The sequence below is a fragment of the Lacerta agilis genome, chromosome 1, assembly GCF_009819535.1.
Source record: "Lacerta agilis isolate rLacAgi1 chromosome 1, rLacAgi1.pri, whole genome shotgun sequence".
Classification (NCBI taxonomy): domain Eukaryota; kingdom Metazoa; phylum Chordata; class Lepidosauria; order Squamata; family Lacertidae; genus Lacerta; species Lacerta agilis.
Window position 1 is genome coordinate 117809666 of NC_046312.1, and position 24381 is coordinate 117834046.

General features: G+C 44.0%; 2 protein-coding genes across 2 annotated transcripts in view; one reads left to right on the top strand and one right to left on the bottom strand.

Annotated features, from left to right (window-relative positions):
* The window catches only part of MFSD6 (major facilitator superfamily domain containing 6), a 96835-nt gene that overhangs the window by 43777 nt on the left and 28677 nt on the right, over positions 1 to 24381 (top strand). The window lies entirely within an intron of this gene.
* Positions 1394 to 14930, bottom strand: NEMP2 (nuclear envelope integral membrane protein 2). The gene is given in 10 exon segments (XM_033168775.1): positions 1394 to 1773; positions 3101 to 3277; positions 4630 to 4855; positions 6365 to 6424; positions 6427 to 6478; positions 8137 to 8230; positions 9322 to 9394; positions 9532 to 9760; positions 11115 to 11230; positions 14787 to 14930. Coding segments are annotated over 10 exon segments (1371 nt in total). The 5' UTR covers positions 14911 to 14930; the 3' UTR covers positions 1394 to 1553.

Here is a 24381-nt window from a genome sequence, read left to right on the forward strand (position 1 = left end):
CCACCCCTACAAGAATCTCTCCTAACCCATATCAAATGCTCCTTTGCGGAGTGTTCCGTTAGTTCCATGCAATAAAATATTATTATTATTATTATTATTAATTAATTAATTAATTAATTAATTAATTTTTCTCCCGCCTTTCTGGCTGGGTTTCCCCAGCCACTCTGGGCAGCTTCCAGCAAAAGATTAAAAGAACATTAAGAGAATTTAAAACATATCATGCATGTGATACACAACAAACAGGCTTGTTTTATTTAAAATAAAACATTCAGCACCGCTTGTGATACAGCAGAGACCAAGCTGTGCGCTTGTACGCCACAGTATATGTTTTTTCTTTAAATCGTTTTTATTTGGTTTTTACAATACAAAATTACAAAAAAAAAATCAATTCCATATCCATATATAGATATTGCTCTGAATCTCAGAACTTCCCTCCACCCCTTCCCTGGAGTCCCCTTTTAATAGTTTAAAACTGCATCTTCTCCAGACTCTTAATATCGTTCCATATTTCCCATGACAAATGTTACACTGCAAGTGAAATCAAAATCCTGCCAATGTTTCCATCTGCTTACTGTGGTCTCTTAAATAAGTTACGAATTTTTCCCATTCTTTATTATAAAGTTCTTGTCCTCTCGGTTCCTGAGTTTTCCAATCAACTTTGCTATTTCAGCATAGTCCGCCTGCTTGTAGGGACTGTGTCCCTAAGAGTCCCCACAGTGTATGTATGGAAGGAAGAACAAAACCCCACTTGCTGGCCTGCCCAGAGCTGCCCTAGATGTCCAGGCATTCAGCAGAGAGTTGGGAAGACAAGTGCTTGTACCCACAGCTGTATGGATGTGGGGCCTGTAAGATGCTGTGGGCTTACCCCCCCACAAACACACACCATGCAGTGTTGGAAAATGCTGCCCTCCCTCTACCACAGGATACCTACTTATTCCAAAACAGGATAAGGGAATAGGGAAGAGGATAGGGAAGAGGATAATTGCAGCAGAGCTACAACTCCCTCTTAAACCATCAGAACCATGTTAAAACCAAAGACTGACAACTTTGGTTCACCCTCGCCTTTCGAAAATAAAAAAATTAGTTTAAAATGGCTTTAACCTCTTTCTGGATTTCTGAGCTCAACACCCCAGAAGTTGAGTCTTTTGACAATCAGGCAACCAACCATATAAAAGTGGTCCTCTTTCCCCCCTTATTTTTGTCAGCAGGGAGGAGATTTCCCTGCAAGCCTCTGATTTGGAATAAAAAAACAAAAGTCTTGTAGAAGTTCCGGAATAAAAAAACAAAAGTCTTGTAGATTTCCCTGCAAGCCTCTGATTCGGAATAAAAAAACAAAAATCTTGTAGAACTTCAGTACCTTTGGGAAGCACATGTGTTCTCCGATAAAGGTTGCAGAGAGAGACCTGATGCGGCACAAGAGACTCCTTCGGAAAATCTTGGTTGCCCCCTGCAGTGCAGTTCAGAAAGCAGAACCTTTCAAAGTCCGTTCTGTGAATTCTCGCCCACTTGCAAAACTGTGCTGCGTTTCCCTCACTACCTCCGGACAGTGTGACTCAGAGAACTTCTTTACTGAAAAAGTTTTGCCTAAGTTGTTCCTCTTCCTTGGCGGTTTCATCCACCTCACAGGGCTCTGTTTGGCGGTCCGGCTCTGCCTCGGCCTCTGGATTAAAAAGTTGCTCTTCTAAGGCGGCCCCTCCCAAGCCGTACTGCTCGTCGTGGGCGGCCGCTTCTTCAGGCGACACGTGTGGATGCCCCAGGACAAATTTTGCAAATCTAGGGGTGGGGCAGGAGAGATCATAAAGCGCCGTATATAAAAGTGCCACTTGGAAACTCTCGCCTGCTACACCCACTGCGTTCTTGGCACCGGCAATATCCCCCACATCTTTCAATATACGTTTGCGTCTTAGAGCACATTTCAAGAGGAAGGAAATGGGCAAAGCAAGTATAAGCCAGCACTGGTCGCCAGTTATACCTGGACTATGATGAGGAATACTTGCTGGCACAACTAACAGGTGGATAGTAGGAAGTGGCTCTCAACCTTCTTTCCATCTCTTTCTGTTTCGTTACCATTCTTATTTCCTCCTCTCTAAGTATTCTACTATTATTTTTCTTAATTATTTTATCTTACTGAATTTGGGTAAGAATTGCATGCGGGTGAAGGTGATGTATAGTCCCTGTGTGAAAGGCAGGGAAGGGAAAATCTCTCGGTAGTAGTAGTAGTTGTTATTATTATTATTATTATTATTATTATTATTATTATTATTATTATACCCTGCCCACCTGGCTAGGTTTCCCCAGCCACTCTGGGTAGCTCCCAACAGATTAAAAACACGATAAAAAATCAAGCATTAAAATTTTCCCTAAACAGGGGTGAGAGGCTGAGATATGAAAGGGACGCCCCCAGTTATGAGCTGGCAGGACGTACCCTTTTTTGTATGGGACAAAAGATATATCTGGGAGAGAGGATTCTGTATTTACCTGTCTACTTACCTGTCTCTACTACCTTTTCTCTGTTCTTTTATTCTTTTGCTTTTTTGTGTGCAATTACTTTTTTATTGCAATGTGAAAAGAGTTAATAAAGCTTTCTCCAACCCCCAACCCCCCAAATAATAATAAGGGCAGTTTATAACTTGATTAAAACTCAACAACAGCAACAACTCAGCTTAATAAGTGGCTCCTAGATTCAGCCTACACCAGGGATGGGGAACTGGTGTCCTTGCCCCCAGATGCTGTTAAGACTCCACCTCCCATCAGCCCCAGCCCTATGGCCAATAGGGATGATGGGAATTGTAGTCCAACAACATTGGGAGGACCACAGCTTCCCCGCACCCCTGGCCTAAAGCAAACAAATGCTTCCTTAACTTCCTTCTCCTACAGACTCGCTTTGGGGGAAAGCCACCCCTTTCTTTCAGAAAGCCACTTTGTGAGTAAATTCTGCCTCAAGACTCTCACCAGCTGCAGGCTTGTGGCACCGCCATCAGCTAAGATCCACACTTACACCTCCCCTGCTGCTCTGATGAAGAGTTCTGCGGAACTCAAAAGCTGGCATGCTATTCTGTGAAATTTTGATTGGCCTAAAAAAGAAGAAGAAAGTTCCTACCTTTGTGGCGACTGCAGCTTCACCACTGCTACCCACGAGGGGAAATCGGGGTGACGGCAGAAGGTTCGTAGGTCCTCCAAGGCCTTGAGGGTCTCCTGTTCACCCTGCTCCCGATACTCTTCTTCAGTCAAGTAGCGAACCTCCACCTTTCCTGATTTGAAGAGCCGGCTGGCTTTTCTGAAAAAGAGAAAACAGAAGGCCATAGCTGGCGGATCAAAAGCTGCTCCGTGGATTTGAAATACAAAAAAAGTGTGTGACAATGGGGAATTAGAACTTGTTGGTAGCCGCACGGTAAAGGTGAAGGGACCCCTGACCATTAGGTCCAGTCGTGTCCGACTCTGGGGTTGCGGCGCTCATCTTGCTCTATAGGCCGAGGGAGCCGGCGTTTGTCCGCAAACAGCTTCCGGGTCATGTGGACAGCATGACAAAGCCGCTTCTGGCGAACCAGAGCAGTGCACAGAAACGCCATTTACCTTCCCGCCGGAGCAGTACCTATTTATCTACTTGCACTCTGACGTGCTTTCGAACTGCTAGGTGGGCAGGAGCTGGGACCGAGCAACGGGAGCTCACCCCGTCGCAGGGATTTGAACCGCCAACCTTCTGATCAACAAGCCCTAGGCTCTGTGGTTTAACCCACAGCGCCACCCGCTTGGCCACTGTAATTGATCCTAAACAAGACAGTGCCCTCCCCACCAGGCTGCAAACCATATATATAACACTAGGGAACAGGGAAGGAAGGAATGTTTTCAAATAACAAATGCTACGAGGCAAACATTTTTTTAAAAGCTTTCCCTTCTCCTTAGCCCTGCATTTGCAAATTAAAACACCGATTAAATTTTAAATTACATTTTAAACTAATCTGATTAAGATTAAAATGCTGCTTGATTTTTGGGGAGGAATTCGACATGGTGCTATGTTGGCATTTCCATCTGAATGGAGTAAGTCCTCTTCTCCTCTCTGGAGCCAATTTGGGGAAGGCACAAGGGCCAGAGAGGTTGAGGGAAAGCCCCATTGTGGAAGCCAAGGTCCTTCTGTGCACGGAGCTTATTCACTGGCTCCTGCCCAATATTCCTATTTTTATATGTGTGTTCCTAAAACAGCACCTGCCTTTAAGCCCCTCACGACATCCTTTGCTGGGCACCTTCTTTAAAAGGCAGGGTGGAAAACAAACTGTCCCTTCTTGCGAGTTGTGAAAGCAGCTGCACTTAACAGAGACGCAAGATGTGCTGGAAAAGGTGCACTTGTGCATTATTTTAGAATGCGCCATTTGTGCAATCTTGTGTATTATCGACGAGAGTAGCATACTGCCAAAGAATACACAGAATATAACAAATGGAGGCCCATATTAAAGGATGACCATGACAGACTCCCACCCAGTCCCTTCCAACCCATACTTTCTCCAGACCCAATAAAAATTGTATTTCTTAAGTGGCATGATCCAAGCCAACACATGTGGGCAGATCCTGTATTCCATACACATTAAACGGGGTTGTTCATCCAGTGGTTTAGCAACCCAAAAGGATACTAACCTGCCAATGTACCAGAATACTCTAAGAGGATAATGCAGGATTTTTGAACACAGCATGGTGACGATGACTGTATAGGCAACCACTGGAATGGAAATGCCAACGTAAATAAAAACCAAGCCTATAAATTGTAGCGTCCACATCAGAAGGTTCATACTTTGTTCACTCTTGAGCGGCCCATGCTTGTAACAAAAGCCAAAACTGATGGATCCGACTATCAGGCAATACCCTGGAAAAGCAAACGACAAAACCATACAAAGATCAACAAGGAAGAAACTCAACTTCCTTAGCCTGTTTCAAGCTAGTAAATTGCCCCTTGCCCCTCAGCAACTGGAAGGGAGCTTCCATGGTGCTGCAATGTCGCACGTACAAAAGACAGGCGAGCTAATCTTTTTGATAAATTTATTTGCAAAAGTCTGCTTTCCACCTCGTGGAATAAAGAGAACCCTGTGGGCAAGTACACAGTAACCTCTTTTATGTGAATAAACAAGCTGAGGTAAAAAAAAAACTAAGGGAAGATTTTAGCATCTCATTTGGACAAAACTTTAAAAAGAAACTCAAGTGAGCCATATTACGAAGCCGGATTCCTTCCCTATTTACTTGAAGCAAGTCCCTACTGCCTTCAGCAGAGCTTACCCCCAATGTAAGTGTGCACAGGATTTCAGCCTAATCGCAAGGTCCCACAACAATGGCCATTGTTTATCGGGCACCCTGCTCATCACGGTAAACCGTGGGCAATGGTTTACTGTGACCCTATTGGTCTCACCCCCTTTGCTCTTTCCTGCTGTTGCCAGGGAGAAACAAACCATGATCACCGGCTTAGTGTTACATCCAAACAAACCACAATCAGTACGACAAGTGCAAACCTTAGTTACAGGTTGGGTGAAACAAACCATGACCTTCAATTTAGATGTAGTGCTAAGCTAGAGGAGAGTAGTTGTGCTCATGCCCTGCTTACAGGCTTCCCATAGATCTCTGGCTATTGTGAAAACCTGATGCTGAAGTTGTTGTTGTTATTATTATTATTATTATACCCGGAGGCCTCAGGGTGGTTCACAAAAAAGATAACAACATAAATAATCAGAATAAAAACAACAACCCAATAACCCCTCCGAAAAGAACCACATTTTTAAAGGGCATAGGATGTCAAACAGATCAACCAAAGGCCTGGTTAAAAAGGAACGTTTTTGCCTGGCGCCTAAAGGTGTATAATGAAGGTGCCAGGCGAACCTATCTGGGAATCCACGGCAGAAAAGGCCCATTCTCGTGTTGCCACCCTCTGGACCTCTCGAGGAGGCACACAAAGGAGGGCCTCTGAAAATGATCTCAGGGTCTGGGTAAGTTCATATGGAAAGAGGCGGTCCTTGGGGTATTGCGGTCCTGAGCCATTTAAGGGTTTATAGATTAAAACCAGCACTTCGAATTGGGTTCAGGAACTAATTGGTAGCCAGTGCAGCGGACCAAGATCGGTGTAATATGCTCAAACCTCCTGCGTCCAAGCCTGGAGAACTTCTCTTGCGTTTCTTAGATATTGTGGCAAGGAGCAAAATAAGCAAGATTGCTGCGTTCAGAAGGAACCATTAACTATGACTTGTGAACAAAGCCAGTGGCTGTAACTTTAAAACCTTAGAGGGGGAAGTGCCATTTTAGAAATTTTCCGTTTTATGAATGACGATGCCTTCTGTGTTACACAGCCTAATGTTCACTTTCAGTTTTCTGCTTCTATTCATTCTCTCACCTAGTACATAGTGCGTGCAGTGGTGCCACAGCCATTTCAAATCCTCTTTCCACGTGTAAAGAAATAGAGGGAAGAAAACCAGCAGCCGCTCATTAAAATCCAGAAAGTGCTTACCTAACGATGGGGGCGGGTGGAGGAGAGAAGATAAAAGGGAGGCGGGTGAACAAAAATGGCAATTTATTTGTTTGTACATATACTAGTGGCCAAATTGTGAAAACCTTTTGGAGAAAGTGTATTTCCAAGGTTTGATGGCTCATAACACCACTTTTTTGGGGGAGTAATACGATAAAATTATGTATCAACGGAAAGATATAAAATTCTTCATTAAATTATCTTTCAATTGATATATAATTTTATGGTATTATTCCCCAAAAAAGTGGTGTTATGAGCCACCATTGCCAAAACAAGATGACACCTGATTGGCTCTCTCTAAACAGTCCTTTTTCTGGTTATTTGGCTATATCATTTGATATAATAATAATAATAATAATTATTATTATTATTTATTTATTTATTTATTTATTTATTTATTTATTTATACCCCACCCATCTGGCTGAGTTTCCCCAGCCACAGATAATTGAACAAACCTTGTTGCATTACATTCTTCATTAAATTATCTTTCCATTGCTATATAATTTTATGGTATTACCCCCTCAAAAAGCCATCATTGCCAAAACAAGATGACACCTGATTGGCTCTCTCTAAACAGTCCTATTTCTGGTTATTTGGCTATAACTTTTGATAGAATACTGATAATTGAACAAACCTTGTTGCGTTACATTCTTCATTAAATTATCTTTCTATTGATATATAATTTTATGGTATTACTCCAAAAAAAGTGGTGTTGTGAGCCATCAAACCTCGGAAATACACTTTCTCCAAAAGGTTTCCACAGTTTTGGCCACTAGTGTACATATAGGTTCATGCGCACGGGGCCCGTCGTTTGCTAGATACGACAATCTATCCCCCCCAAAAAAAAACCTGACACAAATGCAGGCCATTAGTCCGACAGTACGTTTCAAACAACGGTTTCGTAAATCAGAAGTCAGGTGAACAAGGACGTCTTATCACATTTCCTAAAGGCTGTGCGAATGTGCGACAGAGCTGTCACGATCATGTTAGCACCCATGTCAACACATTAACACAATCGGGGAGGGCAGGGGTCACATCAGCCTGGAATGTGGAGAAACCGGATGCAAAAGACACAACTTTGCCTAAAGCGGGTAAACAGGCTGCATTCTCAATCAGATAAAGATGCGTCTCATTTACAGTCGTACCTAGATTTTCAAACAGCTTAGTTCTCGAAAATTTTGGCTCCCGAAAACCACAAACCCAGAAGTGACTTCCGGTTTTTTAACATTCTTTTTGAAGCCAAATGTCCGCCAGGGCTTCCTCAGCTTCCGATTGGCTGCAGGAGCTTCCTGCAGCCAATCAGAAGCCCGCTTTGGTTTCCGGACATTTTGGAAGTCAAACGGACTTCCGGAACGGATTCTGTTGAACTTCCAAGGTACGACTGTACTTTTAATTCTTACTGGTGTGTTACCTACATCCAAGTACCAGGCTAATGAGCTTCCTGGAAGAACGGAATCATTTATTGAACAATCGTCAGAAATTCGGCTGCGACGTGTTGTTGTTTAAAGGAATCGTACGTCGATAACATCATTTCTTTCGGGAGCCCAGGAATGGACGAAAAGCTAATTCACATTGAAAAGCAGAGTTTAGCATCGATACACTGATCTAGCCTGTATTATGTTATCAGCAGTACACTTACCTTGGGAATAAATCTTCTAAGCATCAAAAGAAGAAAGACTAGAGTGGCAAGGACACCGAATGTGACTCCAGCAGAATAATAGAATGTGATACTCCTGTTTTGAGAGCAGAGGGGTGCTGTTAGAACTTTTGCGGACAGGCAAGTGGTTTCAGGCGAAAAACACAATTTTACTAAAACTTTAGAGACCTATGGGCAAGGATACCTATACATAGAACATTATTTGACCTTCCTTGAATATACCATAAGGAACATCCTCAATCTCTCTCTCTCTCTCTCTCTCTCTCTCTCTCTCTCTCTGGGTCCCTGCATAGACTCAGCTCACAACCCTCTTATTTTTCTCCTCCTAAGCTCTGCTTGGGAAATATTAACATGAATTAGAGCAGGCATAGGCAAACTTGGCCCTCCAGATGTTTTGAGACTACAATTCCCATCATCCCTGACCACTGGTCCTGTTAGCTAGGGGTGATGGGAGTTGTAGTCCCAAAACATCTGGAGGGCCGAGTTTGCCTATGCCTGAGTTAGAGGCATGGGGTGACTGGCTGCCTCTGACTCCAATTCACCAGTCCCACCCTCTCCATTTCCAACCATCCCATGCCAAATATCCCAATCGTACAGAGCCTTCTACCTGTGTTCAAGCAAACAGGTATAACGCTCCCCCTTCAGACTTTCCCTGCTCAACATGGGAAGGCTGGAAAGCCAAAAAGTGAGGCTACCTGGGGTTGTTGTTTTTTGGTCTCATCTCTCTCTTTCTTAACGGGTGAGCTGTCTAGCTGTCTCTCCCCAGCAGGTGGACTGTTTGCAAAAAGGTTTCAAAAACCACCACGGCTACGATATGTTTCTTAGATCAGATTTTGTGCGGCGGAAGGGGGAAGCTCTGTGCAAACAGATTTCCTGCAATTCTGGATGAAACAATAGAAGTCAACATATTTAAGGCACAGTTCTCCCCTGGTCATATATATATATATATACAGTGAGAGACGAGTGGTTGGTTTTTCAGCGCAAAAGTGGTGCACGTGGAAGACCTCAGCTTTCCCCTATGCCCACTAACAAGGGTTTATGTCTCTAAACCCTCTTCCCCACCGCAACCCAAGTGCTTTTCTTCCAGCCAACGGAGCACCACGTTTTCATGAACAGCAAGTTAAAAGTCATAAGGGATACACCCAGTGAAGTAGAGCCGGCTCTCACCTGCTCAGATTATGCGCAAAATGAAAGAGAAGGACGCCGGTGAGAAACAGCAGAAAGAGTGTCCAATCCAACACTAGAACAGAACAGAACAAAAAAAAAAATGGGGGGAGTCCAAGCTGCTTCATTTTTAAGCAAGTCGCCCCCTTATTGTGCATCCTCCTTCCGATAACACAAGCGCACTTCACGAACAGATTAAATAAAGTGACTCACTGTTTAGTTTTGTGTGTACCGTGTAGGGTGTTTTGTTCATAGGCTGCACCCAGAAACAGGTTTTCTCTCCATACAAGCTCACTGATATTGTGGTTTCATTAGACACGCCTGGTTGCCAAATATTGTTAAACAGGCACTTGAAAAAGGCAAGCAGATTTTCAGAGCTTTGGCAATTTCGTTCCTCTGGGATGGACATCACCTCGAATGTTTCGCTGCTGCTTATCTTCACCTATAAAGAAGATACCTGAATTATTCCTCTCGTCTCAGGACAGGGATAGGTAGGCTGTGACCCTTCGCTTGTTGCTAGTCTATGGTTCCCATCATGCCTGATCGCTGGCCATCCTGCCAGAGGCTCATGGGAGTTGAAGTCCAACAATATCTGGAGAGCCACATCGCTATATTACCCAGAAGTGGGAGATACTTATTCCATGTTCCCGCTCTTTTCAGAAAATCAATGTGTTGAAGGCACTCTGATTGAGCCCAGAGGGACAGATCTATCCAACAAACTGTCTCTCCAGAGGAGCCTGGGAACTTTAGATCTGCGGCACGGAGCAGATCTCCCTCACCAAAACTAAAATTCCCAAGATTCTGAGTACAAAATCAACCTACGCTTGCAGTGGAGATGTCTACATGCCATGCATTCCTGTACATATCTAGTCTGAGGTAAGTCCTATTGAGTGCAATGGTACTCCCAAGAAAGCATTTGGGATTTCAGCCTTAAGACGCGTACCAGAACTAAACACAATGCTCTAAATCCCATTATCCAAAATTTCCACTGGAATCTGCTCGCTGACCTGCAACACAGACTCCCAAAAGCAGATTTAGCTGTACATCTGCCTTTCTTCTCTCTTTTTTAATTGCTTTATTAGTTTTTTTTTTAAAAGAAAAAAACAGTCAACTAACGAAAAACCAAAAGGCAATACAAATTCCAAAAGGTGGATTTCTTACAACACTTCTATTGTGACTTCCAATCACACCATCGAGCGTCCTGGGTTACTTTTATGTAACACACTTTTCGTTATCACTCCAGTCTTATCCCATATCATTAATTCTATAAGATTTTCTATGTTTCTACAGGGGTCCTTCTAAGCCTGCCAGAGAATTCACGTTTTTACAATGCTCTTTAAGATATTTTCTGAAAATATCCCACTCTCTAATAAACGTTTGGCCTGCATTATCTCTAATTCTTCCTGTTATCTTTGCTAATTCTGTAAATTCTAATAATTCTATCTGCCAGTCCACTTTGGTCGGGATAGAATACTAAGATTCTTGCTGTAGCCTTTCCTGCTGCGAAATATTTATGATACCATATGCTGTCGCGGATTTTTACATTTGTTCCTGCGCTTGTCTTGCAAAGAGGCCCACTCAAAAGAAAGGTGTTGATATGTCACAAAGGTTCCCTACCCACAACAGAAAGGAAAGCATGTCACATCTCCCATATTCTCCTACACAACACCCATTCTGACAACATGTGGCAGTTTTCTTCCAATACATTACTCTCCATCTTAAGAACTGTATTCTTTAGGGAGAAGAACAGTCACCACGTTCCCTTGGGATGAATGAGGCAAGGACTGGGGCTGTACCTGAATAGTTGACCAAATATTTTTCAACTGTATCTTTCCATGTGGAATGTAGCAGTAGCAAGCCAGTTCTGAACTATGGCCGTCGTCCATCGTCTCCAAGTGCCTACAGTTATTCTCTAGACGGAGAAAGAAGAAGGCGTCACAAAGTTTGGAGAGGCATGCAAGTCGCTCGGACATTTTTCTGCTGCAATGTGTAATAATATGCAGTATAGGCCTACACCGATTTCCCCAGTTACAAACCTTGATCGGCAGCGTACTGTATTTTTAATAGGTGTGATATGCCGGCACTGCAAAATCCACTGCTAAACCCCCAAATTCTTACCGCTGAGACTGTTCCAACAGAGAAGCTGTTGCGACTCTTCCTGTCCAATCCTCAACAGTTCCCCCCCCTTCCCCCTTCCAGCAAAAAAATATACTAATGTGCTTTACTGTACTGTGCTTTACTGTACTGTGTTAGGCTGCAGGCATGCAGCCCATGGAAAAACTGCATTGATGCAACTGCCTGGTCTGCAGCCCCACCATAACGCTGGGAGTAAACCGGGAACTGGCTTTTCATGTAGTAACTTGAAATCATGCTACACTATTCAGGCTACAATCCTAAAGTCCCCGGGGCCATAAGATCTGTGTGCATGAAGAGTGTTTCTGAAGATGAGAAGATGCATTGCTCTTGCTACTGTGGAATAACATTCAGCTTCCGCTAATCTGGGTTTAGGGGAAAGTAGTGCAACATGACTGGAAACAGCAGTTGAACAGATTAAAATATTTGGATCTCATCTTACTGATTTCGTTAGAGAAGGGGTTGTTACTTTTCTAATTGCTCTCCTTGGCTGATAAGTATCCCTAAACACAGCACCCACTGCACAAACCAAAGTGGAAAATGACTTTGGAAGTGCTGTAAATATTTCAACAAATTCCACATTAATAGGGCCATTAATTTTTTATTTTTTATTTGCTTCGGTGGCCCACATGCTGCTTCAAAACAGGCAAGCTTGCAGTTAAAATGCATGAACCCAGCAGCTGCCAAAGACCTAAGGTAGGCATGTCCAACAGGTAGGTCGTGATCTACTGGTAGATCACTGGACGTCTGTGGTAGATCACTGGTAGATCACTGGCTCCCCCCAAAGAAACTCAGCAACTTTGGCTCCCCTAAAAAACCTCTACATCTTTGCCCTGAAGCCCCCAAAACAGGGCTTTCCTTCCTAAAAAAAGCTCAACAACCTTGACCTGAACCCCCCAAAGGGGGTAGATCACTGCCAGTTTTTAACTCTGTGAGTAGATCGCAGTCTCTTGGAAGTTGGCCACCCCTGACCTAAGGCATGGGTAGGCAAGCTAAGGCCCATGGGCTGGATCCGGCCCAATCACCTCAATTCAGCCTTTGGACGGTCCGGGAATCAGCGTGTTTTTACATGAGTAGAATGTGCCCTTTTATTTAAAATGCATCTCTGGGTTATTTGTGGGGCATGGGAATTCGTTCTCGTCCCCCCCAAAAAAAAATATAGTCAGGCCCCCCATAAGGTCAGAGGGACAGTGGACCGGCCCCCTGCTGAACAAGTTTGCAGACCCCTGACCTAAGGTCTAACTTCAAATGACAATAAATGGATGGATATTAGGTAAATTTGGAACTGTGGGTCACCATACCAAACCATTTTGGAACCACTGCTCTAAGTCTTCCGTAACATCAGCCAACCCTCCTCGGGCACAAGTTCATACTGTCATGGGATTCTACCCAATATTGATCCAGAGTAGATTCCAATGGATAGTTAGCAGAGTAAAAACTTAAAACACGTTGCAGGATTCCTAAGAAATAGACCAGAGGCAATTGTATTTCATCCAGCAGAGCTTTGCTGCTACTGAAGGCAAATGAGCAAAATGGTCACAGATCTGATACATTCAGGATTGGCACTGTCCATGAGAAATCCAATTGCAGCAGACTCAACTTAAACTTACAGTAACTTATAATAAGTCTAAAACTTAACAATAAGCATGCTATGTACAGAACACCACACCAGAAGGAAATGAGATAGGAAGTGAAACCCAGGCTACTTCTGGCCTTACTTTTATAGTCAGCGTGAGCTTGACAGAAAAGATAAGAGAATCAGTTTAAGCCAGCTGTACTCAGCTTCTCGGAAGGAATAACACAAACATCATGAACCTTCTGCTTGTTTCTTTCACACAGAGAAGCTTCCAGAACCCTCTTGAATTAATTAAAATAGGAAAGATCTCTACACATCAGATCGATATTTTCAGAAGAAGAAGAGGAGGAAGAGGAGTTTGGACTTGATATCCCGCCTTTCACTCCCCTTGCAGGCATGGCCAAACTTGGCCCTCCAACTGTTTTGGGGCTACAATCCCCATCATCCCTGACCACTGGTCCTGTTAGCTAGGAATGATGGGAGTTGTAGTCCCAAAACAGCTGGAGGGCCAAGTTTGGCCATGCCTGCAAGGAGTCTCAAAGTGGCTAACATTCTCCTTTCCCTTCCTCTCCCACAACAAACACTCTGTGAGGTGAGTGAAGCTGAGAGACTTCAGAGAAGTATGACTAGCCCAAGGTCACTCAGCAGCTGCCTGTGGAGGAGCGGAGAATCGAACCCGGTTCACCAGATTACAGAGTCCACCACTCTTAACCACTACACCATGCATTACTAAGAAATGCAAGCTGACACATATATCTTAGATCAATATCATTGTGCCCTGAGAATTGTTTTGAAGCACCTGATGATGCAGAACTGAATCTCAAAGTTACAAACCAGCACAAAACTTTGGGAGAGACTTAGAGGGGATACCAGCCATTTAGGTTTGCGGTTAACAGAGCTTCTGATCAGTAATGTGGATGGGAGATCACAGCGTGCGTCACACAAACATGTACATATATCGTATAATTGCAATATAAACATGAAGCTGTTTAGTCTCCCATATTCTGGTTACTGGATCACAGGCCAAGGGTTGATTGATATTTGCACACAGCTAGAATATTTATGGGCAGCAAAAACTGCCAAGACAAAGTACTGAACACACAACCAGAGAGAAAAAGTAAACACACAAGCCTATCCCATGTTTACACAAATTACATAAATCCCTACTGAATGGCAGTAGCAGGTATGGGGAACCTGTGGTCCTTCAGAACCATATAATCATAGTGTTGGAAGGTATCCCCAGGGTCATCTAGTCCAACCCCCATTAGTCCAACAACATCTGGAAGCACTACAGCTTCTCCCGTCCCCAAGGTCATAGGCAGGAGTGGCAACTTGGATACAATATTGGAGGGGGGGGGTCCAGTCCAGATAAGCCCTGCTCCACTTGAACACGACGCAGCACAAGCACACCATTTGACCATTTGAATGGCAAGGCCCATCAACTTTGGGGGGCCTCGGTCCCCCCACAATTGGGGGGGAAAGGGACCTCAGCCCCCTAGGAGTTGGCTCCTATGGTCCTAGGAGTGCAGCCTAGCCCTGGAATCGGGTGCATGTTTACTCAGAGGTAAATCCGACCACCTTTCTCAACCTTGGGTCCCCCAAGAGGTTTTGTTGGACTACAACTCCCATCATCCCTAGCTAGCAGGACCAGTGGTGAGGGACGGTGGGAGTTGTAGTCCACCAACCTCTGGTGACCCAAAGCTGAGAAAGGCAGTTCAGGATCGCTGCCCGACAGCGCGTTAGCCTCCAGCCGCTTTACCTGCTAGCAATGCCCGCGCGGCACCAGACCGGACCGGCAGGATCGCCGCTAGGGCGCACAGCAGCAGCAGGCGCGCCAAATACGGCGGCAGCCGCTGCCGGGTCGCGCCGGATCCCAGCTGCATTTGCCCGCCGATGTTTGAACAAAGCGATGGCTCGGGAAGCGCCGGGAACCGTGACGGCCGAGGCCTGGATGGAGAGAACCGACTTGGCCGGCGTTTGTGTTGTGCGCGCAATTGCGCATTGATGGCGCCCTGGCGATGGGGGATCGGCTAGCCGGGGCTGGAGGGGGCGGAGGAGATCAAGGCGCTCCTCCCTACCACGGGGGAAGGAAGTCGCTTCCTCGAGGGCGGTAGGAGATCACACACCGCAGTGCTTCTCAAGGCTATGAAATTAAACGCGCCCCGAGGCGGTGGAGAGAGAGGCAGGAAAACGGGGCGGAAAGTGCCTTCCCGGGACTGCCCTGGGGGAATCCCCTCTGACAGCTCACTGGGTGACCTTTGGCCCGTCCAAAAGAATATGCAGAATTGGAAGGGATCCTCAAGGGTCATCTAGCCCAACCCCCTTGTAATGCAGGGAACTTTTTGCCCAGTAATAATAAATTATTATTTATACCCCAGCTCCCAACAGAATATTAAAAACACGATTAAGCATCAAGCATAAAATACTTCTCTAAACAGGGCTGCCTTCAGATGTCTTCTAAAAGCCCTCTGCCTGGTTCCTTGTAATCTCACTTCTTGCAGTGAAGGAACCGCCAGAAGGCCCTCAGCACTGGAACTCAGTGTCTAGGTTGAAGGATGGGGGTGGAAACACTCCTTCAGGTATACTGGGCCGAGGCCATTTAGACTTTAAAGGTCAGCACCAACACTTTGAATTGTGCTTGGAAACGTACTGGGAGCCAATGTAGGTCTTTCAGGACCGGTGTTATATGGTCTCGGCGGCCCCTCCCAGTCACCAGTCTAGCTGCCACATTCTGGATTAATTGCAGTTTCCGGGTCACCTTCAAAGGTAGCCCCACGCAGAGTGCATTGCAGTAGTCCAAGCGGGAGATAACCAGAGCATGCAGCACTCTGGCGAGACAGTCTGCGGGCAGGTAGGGTCTCAGCCATTGTACCAGGTGGAGCTGGTAGACAGCTGCCCTGGACACAATTGACCTGCGCCTTTATGGACAGCTGTGAGTTCAAAGTGACTCCCAGGCTGTGCACCTGGTCCTTCAGGGACACAGTTACCCCATTCAGGACCAGGGAGCCCTCAACACCAGCCCACCCCCTGTCCCCCCAAAACAGTACTTCTGTCTTGTCAGGATTCAACCTCAATCTGTTAGCCACCATCCTTGCTCCAACCACTTCCAGACACTCACACAGGATATTCACCACCTTCACTCGTCCAAGCAGCCTGTCCACATCCCCCGTTTTTAGGGGTTCAGGTCAAAGATGTTGAGCTTGTTTGACAGAGGAAAGCCCCACTTTTGGGGGGTGCAAGGCAAAAATTTTGAGCTTTGTTTAGGGGAGCCAAAATTGTTGAGCTTCTTTGGGGGGAGCCAGTGATCTGCCAGTAATCTACTACAGATCTACCTGTTGGATGCGTCTGTTCTGGGCTTTACCAGGCATCTGACCCTCATCTGAGCCCACTCCAGCTGAGACATCACACACTTACTTCCCAATCTACCAAGCCCCACCTGGGCTATTTCACTGTTCAGGTCGACTTTACAAGGTTTCATTTCCATTCCTCTCACCAAACTTTTTTTCCCCCAGGTCTGCTATAATCCTGATTCTGGAGCAAAGCACACAAGCCCCACCCCCCAACAGATCCATTATTTTCAAAATTTTGTCCATACAAAACACCATCTTTGGCAACTGCACATTTGTTGTGATTCAAATTTGCATTAAAACCATGCTTGGTCAGGGTTGTCGCACTCAGCAAACTGTTAATTCGGGCAAGTAAACACCATCACTCACTTCACTACAAACAGTTTTTCTACTTGCAGCACACCTGAGCAAACCTGCTCCTTTTCCTCGCACAGATATTTTGTTGCCATTTGCAACTGTAACGGTCTCTGATGAGTTTTCACTTAACTCTGACGTCATCCGATTCTCTCCAAAGCGGCCCGCACTCTCCCTGGTCACCCCGAAATTATGTTGCTTACTGTTGTATAATTGCAAATGGCGCAGCCTGAGGCAAGGAGTTGTCTTTGCGGTGGCAGTTGACGTATGTTCCGGCCACTCCCCCGCCAGCAGCCTATTGGCTGAGCTGACCTCAAGTTCCACTCCCCCTCCCTCCCTGTCTGTTGTTCTATAGTGCGCTGCGTTTTATGTCCACTGGAGGACGCTATGTTTTTTTGTACAAAATCGCATTTTTAGGTTTGATAGGTGTGGTTATTCTTCAATGTAAGTACATCAGATCACTCCCATATTGCCATGGAACGTTGTGTCCAAATTTGAAGGCAATCGGTCAAGCGGTTACGGGGCAAGGCTTTCGCCAACAAACACCCAGCTTGAACACACACACACACACACACACACACATGCATCTCTGGGTTATTTGTGGGGCCTGCCTGGTGTTTTTACATTAGTAGAATATGTGCTTTTATTAAAAATGTGTCTCTGGGTTATTTGTGGGGCATAGGAATTAGTTCATTATTTTTTTCAAAATATAGTCCAGACCACCACATGGTCTGAGGGACGGTGGACCGGCCCACAGCTGGAAAAGGTTGCTGACCCCTGCTCTACATGGTTCACATAAAACCTAAAGCAGTTTACACACTTCCTGCTAATTCATGTGAGGTAAATTTAAATTAAACAAACATACAGTAGCCTAGCACATGCTGCTGGAAGGAAAGAAGCTCTTTAATGTTTTCGTGTCTTTTGAGAGTATGGAATATTACCTGTAATTATTATTTACCAGGGCCAAGATAGCTTCACAAATAAATTCGAGTAAAATTACCAAATGGACTGAGCCTGGCGAGCTTTTCTGCATTTAGCAGTAGCTTGATCTTCACAAATCAGCAGGTAAATCTTTTCACTCACTGCATGGAGATAAAATATCATCTGCAATATGTTCGCAACCCACTGTGAAAGGCACAGCTGTAGTGGTTGGCTGAAAAGCTGAAAATCCTAACTTCAAAATCAATTTTAAAACTGAGGTAAGTCAGATATGGCCCTCCAGATGTAACTTGCCTGTAGTACGTATGATTCTTAGCACTTCCTTTCTTTTTGGACATCTTTCCACTTTCTCATCATGTCCAAATCTGCCTGGAAAAGGTTTGTGGCTTGTTCCTGTTCATTAGGATTAAAATAACTTGCCATCTTGGTAAATATCACTTTCACAAACCCCCCACAGGTTGTCCTACAAGCCATGGGCGTTTATCAGTGCCAGGATTATTATTTCCACCCATGTGGGTCACAGAGGGTAGCATATATGCACTTTAAACAGAGGGTGCATGAGTCACTCATTGCTGTGCTATGTGGAACGAAGACGCCCAAGCGTCTCTTTCATTAACTACCAGGTGATGGCGATAAAGAGCTTTTTTGCAAGGTGTTCAAAAATTCAGAATAGTTACAATGGACAAGTGGTACCTTGGTTCTCAAACTTAATCCAAAACCAAGGCGCTCTTCCCCATAGAAAGTAATGCAAACGGATAAATCCTTTCCAGACTTTTAAAAACAACCCCTAAAACAGCAATGTAACATGAATTTTACTAACAAGACCATTGAGCCATAAAATGAAAGCAATAATCAATGTACTATATTATAAAATAAATAAGACAGTATTCTAGATTATAAAAATTAAATTTATGTTTTCCTTACCTGCACTGATGATAGGCAGTGCCTGGTTCCCTGTAGCTTTACTTATTGCAGGAGGGAACCGCCAGAAGGCCCTTGGAGCTGGACCTCAGTGTCTGGGCTGGACGGTGGGGGTGGAGAGGCTCCTTCGAGGCCGTTGTGGGTTTTAAAGTTCACCACCAACACTTTGAATTGTGCTTGGAAACGTACTGGGAGCCAATGTGAATCTTTCAGGACCGGTGTTATATGGTCTTGGTGGCCACTCCCAGGCACCAGTCTAGCTGCTGCATTCTGGATTAGTTGTAGTTTCCGGGTCACCTTCAAAGGTAGCCCCACGTAGAACACACTGCAGTAGTCCAAGCAGGAGATAACTAGAGATAACTCTGGTGAGACAGTTACAGGTGGGTAGCCGTGCTGGTCTGCCATAGTCGAAACAAAATAGAAAATTCTTTCCAGTAGCACCTTAGAGACCAACTGAGTTTGTTCTTGGTATGAGCTTTCGTGTGCATGCACACTTCTATCTGAAGAAGTTCATACCACGAAAGCTCATACCAAGAACAAACTCAGTTGGTCTCTAAGGTGCTACTGGAAAGAATTTTCTGGTGAGACAGTCCATGGGCTGGTAGGGTCTCAGCCTGTGTACCAGATGGAGCTGGTAGACAGGTGCCCTGGACACAGAATTGACCTGTGCCTCCATGGACAGCTGTGAGTCCAAAATTAGTTGTAGCATGGCCAATCATCAGGGATGATGGAAGTTGTAGTCCCACAACTTCTGAGAAGCCACAAGTTCCTTATCCCTGCTGTAATGTTTTCCGTTCCTGTTGGAGAAGAATCAGCTCTTAAGGCTCCCCTGCTACTTTTAGAAGCCTGTTTATCAAGGAACTCTGTACAGACATAATCCAGAGTTCCCTACGGCTATTATAAACTGCTTGATGGAGCTCCCTCCTTGGAATTCAGGCAAAGGCTTCTAATTGTTCTTGATAGGCCACCATCCCCTAGAGCTACATTTTCCTCTTAATTGAGAGAAGCAAACTGCAGCTCTCTGACAGTTACTGCAGATCGCATTGATAGCAAAGTGCAAACATTTAGGAATGAAAAACGGCGAGGCAGGAAGTTCAGCGTCGCTTGACAGATGTGCTACCATGTCAGGAGTCACAAACTGTAAAAACAAAGCAAGCGAAACACGAAGGGCTCATTGAATTGGGCACAAAACGTTTCCGACATTGCTGAATTGCATGGGTGAAAATGAGGCATTGAGATACAAAAATATCCCCCACACATATTGAACTTTTGGCAATCCATCCCACGGTACTTGTACGGGTGTCGGAAAATAACACTTCCCTCATCGTGTCAGCAAATGCTGAGGGGGAAATCATGATAGAGTGTATTTGAGGAGGTGGACATAAAGACCAAATGATTAGGTCACTGAAGTTACATTTCTTCAGCCTAGTTAACAAACCAGAAGCCTCCTTCTGACTGTTGCAGTTAATTGGTTCTTGCTGACAAATTTCTTTTATTTACTTCTAAATATTTTAGTCCATTCTCTCAAAAGGCAGAGTGGTTTCAGGTAGGGTTGCCAGGTCTGCTTCCAAAAAATAGCGGACAAGCGGGGGGGGGGGGTTAAATTAAATTATATATTTTCTTACAAACATTTTAACATGTATTAAAATACCATTTCATCATAAAGCTTTGGAATTAAAAAATGTCCACTATTTTGTGGGGGGGGGGAATAGTGAACATAATGTGAAAAAGTGGACTGTCCACTCAAATAGTGGACATCTGGCAACCCTAGTTTCAGGTTTATTTAAGGTCTCAAATATAGAATAAATATTCACAAATGCTCACATATCTAAATATATGAACCATGTGTCTGGAATGGTATGGGAGAGCAATCCTGAAGCCATTTTGACTCTCCCAATGACCACAAATATTGCTCTGCAGTAAAGGAGGCAAATGGGGATAGCCTTCCCATTGTCTTTCCACTTACAAATCCTCTCTTAAGGGTGTATTTGTGCATGAATAGGGTGAGCCTATGACCTGGATTCAGGAACTAAAGTATTAACCATCACAAAAGAATGGCCAGGCTGCCCAGGTAATGCAATCAGTGACCATTATCAGGTATCCTGGCAGGCAGAATTTCTGCTGTAGTCCGCCTCCTTCTGTTCAAGGTTAAGAAGGGGTCAGAAGGAGAAGTACAACGCTATAAATCCAGACTTGTGGCACAAGATTTTTCACAACAATACTTAGAAGCATCCTTACACTGCTGTATCTCACAGTTGGTGCGAGAACTTCATCATAATCTTCACCATATTGTTGTGAAAAACCTTGTGCCACAAGTCTGGCTTTATAGCGTTGTACTTCTCCTTGAATAATTTCTGTAAACTGGCTCATATGCTTTGTGAATTCATCTTTAGAATTCATTCTCAGTCTGGTTAACTCAAGTATTAACATCCTGTAGGAGCTCTTCACCGTGTCTCCAAACATGCGCTCAATAACAGTTAATATTTGAGATGCTGTTTCTTCAGAATTTATCATTGAGAGGTGTTCATCGCGAAGTCCATTCAAAAGGATGAATCTAGCTTTACTATTCTTTTCTTCCCAGACTCTTATCTTGGGTAAATCACCCTCATTCGTGCTTGTGAGTCGGGGGCTTTTTATAGCATCGAGGATGCCTTTCACATCTAGAAATGCTATTAAGCATTGCTTCCAGTGCACAAAATTATGTTCATTTAGAACAGGTAAGCGTCGTTCTAGATCACTTTTAAAATCTCCACTAGCCATTTAAAAATATATATATAATCTCCACTGCCTTAGGTTACTGTGACCTCTGAGGGAAGTTACAGGTGGGTAGCCGTGTTGGTCTGCCATAGTCAAAACAAAATAAAACTGCTACTGGAAAGAATTTTTTATTTTGTTTTGACTCTGAGGGAAGGGAGGGGTTACTTAATCCCCACTAAACAACCAGGAACTAAAAAAATACTACGCAATTCTGGGCCAACCATAACCCAATGTAGGAACGTTTATATATAATATAGCAGGGTTAAACGTTTCCTTATTTGAATTTAAACAGCAGCAAGCGGATTGCTGACTCGTTTGAGTCCTTTTTAATAATTATGTCTTCTACCTTCCTGCTGATCGCCGAAGAATTTATGCTTTTGAATTATGGTGCTGGAGGAGACTCTTGAGAGTCCCATGGACTGCAAGAAGATCAAACCTATCCATTCTTAAAGAAATCAGCCCTGAGTGCTCACTAGAAGGACAGATCCTGAAGCTGAGGCTCCAGTACTTTGGCCACCTCATGAGAAGAGAAGACTCCCTAGAAAAGACCCTGATGTTGGGAAAGATGGAGGGCGCAAGGAGAAGGGGACGACAGAGGATGAGATGGTTGGACAGTGTTCTCGAAGCTACTAACATGAGTTTGGCCAAATTGCGAGAGGCAGTGAAGGATAGGCATGCCTGGCGTGCTCTGGTCCATGGGGTCACGAAGAGTTGGACATGACTGAACGACTGAACAACAACAACCTTCCTGCCTTCTTGGTTGTTAATCCCTTTTGTCCCTCTTAAAAGAAAAATACACATGAATCTGAATGATAACAATACAAACTAGTTTACTGTCAGATTCATTGAGTACATACTTAGGTTACAAAAGGTATAAACTATATAATAGATATTAGTGAGTCCTAAAAAGACTCCATCAGAACATTTACTACTTAACACTTCTATCGGCAGCAGCAGCAGCCCAACCGACCAACGGACCAAACTGACTGTCACATAGAGGCAGTTAGTCCTCTCTTAAAATGTTGGATTTGACTGACATATCCCACATCTGTAATGTATGTATGATGTTTCAGGGAGGGGGGGGGGTCTTGGGCTATAGGGTGGGCAATTTCAAAAGTCTATCCCCCTTCCCAGTTTGACTCTTTGGCACTTTACCTGTACAAATTAACCATCTCAAAATGTAGACGTGCCTTCACTCTAGCTAGTTTGGACACGTTGCCCTCCGCCATACTTGAGGGCAGATTTCAAAAGATCCCAATCGAAAAGCAACTCTGCCCCTGTGGAAATGGCAACTTGGAAACAGTGGCTCACGTCCTCTTGTCATGCCCCCTCTCTATAAGGATTTGAGATCCGAATTTATTACACCACTCTTACTTACTATCCCTGCGGCCACGCTGTTCTTTCTTTTATCAGATCAAAATGAACTGATAACGACAAAAGTTGCCAGATTCATCGAGGGTGCAATGAGATTAAGGGCCACTATCTGAATGATATCATAGATATATGTTTGTTCTTTTTATCCATTGTTGTTTTTATTTGTATATTGCGTGTCTCTGGTTGCTATGGCTGTTGGCTCTATGTGAATAAAGCTCTTATCTATCTATCTTTCAAAAGTCTATATAAGGGCTTGCGCGACATTGTTCAGGGTCCTTCTCCCTACTGCACGTGGTGAGTGGGGACCCTGTTGCAACAGTTCCTTTAATAAAGATCAGGCTTACTAGCTGCTCTGCTTCTCAATATATTCTGGTTGGCCTCTGTTTTCTCCTACCGATAAGGAACCCACTTAAGGACTCTATACGGGCTCTGGAATGGGAGCAGTTTTTCTTATAACAATTTCATTGTAATTCCCATTAGCGCCCAGCCAGCTTGGCTGATAGTGAAGGGCGAGAAGAACCATAGTCTAACAACATCTGAAGCACCTGCAGGTCCCTCATCTCTGTGGAAAACTTTAACCTGTAGGTGTAGAATAACAATCCAACTAGGTTATGCAGATTAAGACAAAGCCAGGAAGCTATTGTCAATAAATAATAACCATTTTGGAAGAAAGAGGCTCATATAAGTTAAAATATAAGTATTCAGTAAAACAGAGAGAGAGAGACGGAAAGAAGACAAAAGTTCCTACCAGAGAAGAATGGCAGATCAAGTTGATGGACCATGCCGAAATGGCAAAAATGACTGGAAAAATCAGAAATCAGGAAGACCAAAACTTTAATAAGGAATGGGGGAAATTTACAACTTACCTTAAAGACCATTGTAAACAGTTAAAATTGTTAGCGGGATTGCAATAACACTTGTAATGTAACAAGAACCAGTGCTTTTTTTCTTAAAAAATATGTTTAGGGGTACGCTCATTTTGACTTAAGAAAATCAACATTTTATAGTTCAGATCGAGAAAAACAAATACAGTAGATGGACAAAAGTACAAAGATTCACAAAATGTTTGGGGGTATGGGTCCCCCTGCGTCCCCCCAGAAAAAAAGCACGGATGAGAACTATGGATATAATGGAGATATAAAATTTTGGACTATTAAAAGATGCAATAGGAAAGGGGTAACAAAAAGAACCACAATGGGGAGGAGGGAAGTTCAGTGGATTCATGAGAATCCTGTTTTTATATAATATGTTGTGGTGTAAGTGTAATTTTTTTCTATGGAAAATCAAATAATTTTTTTTTAAAGAAAATAAAAATAAAATATAAGCATTCAGGGTGAGGCTTTGTTTTTGCAAGCTGTTCTGTATGTTGTGTGACAGGTTTTTCCAGCTTGTTTGGCAGGAAAATGGTAGACTGTCTCAAAGCAGGTGTCAGATTAACTCAAACGCCCAAATCCCCTAAACCCAAACCAGACACAGCGTCTATTCTTGCACAAATAATGAAAGCTTTGAGATACTTATTCTGACCTTGTTAAAGAGAAACAGTTAGCACGACAGACCAGCAAGTTCTTGCTTCTGCCAAGATTCCTTCTTTTCAGATAAGCAACTCGGAGCTCCCCGACTATTTTCAGACTCACAAGCTAGTTTTTCAAAGCGAGCGAAATG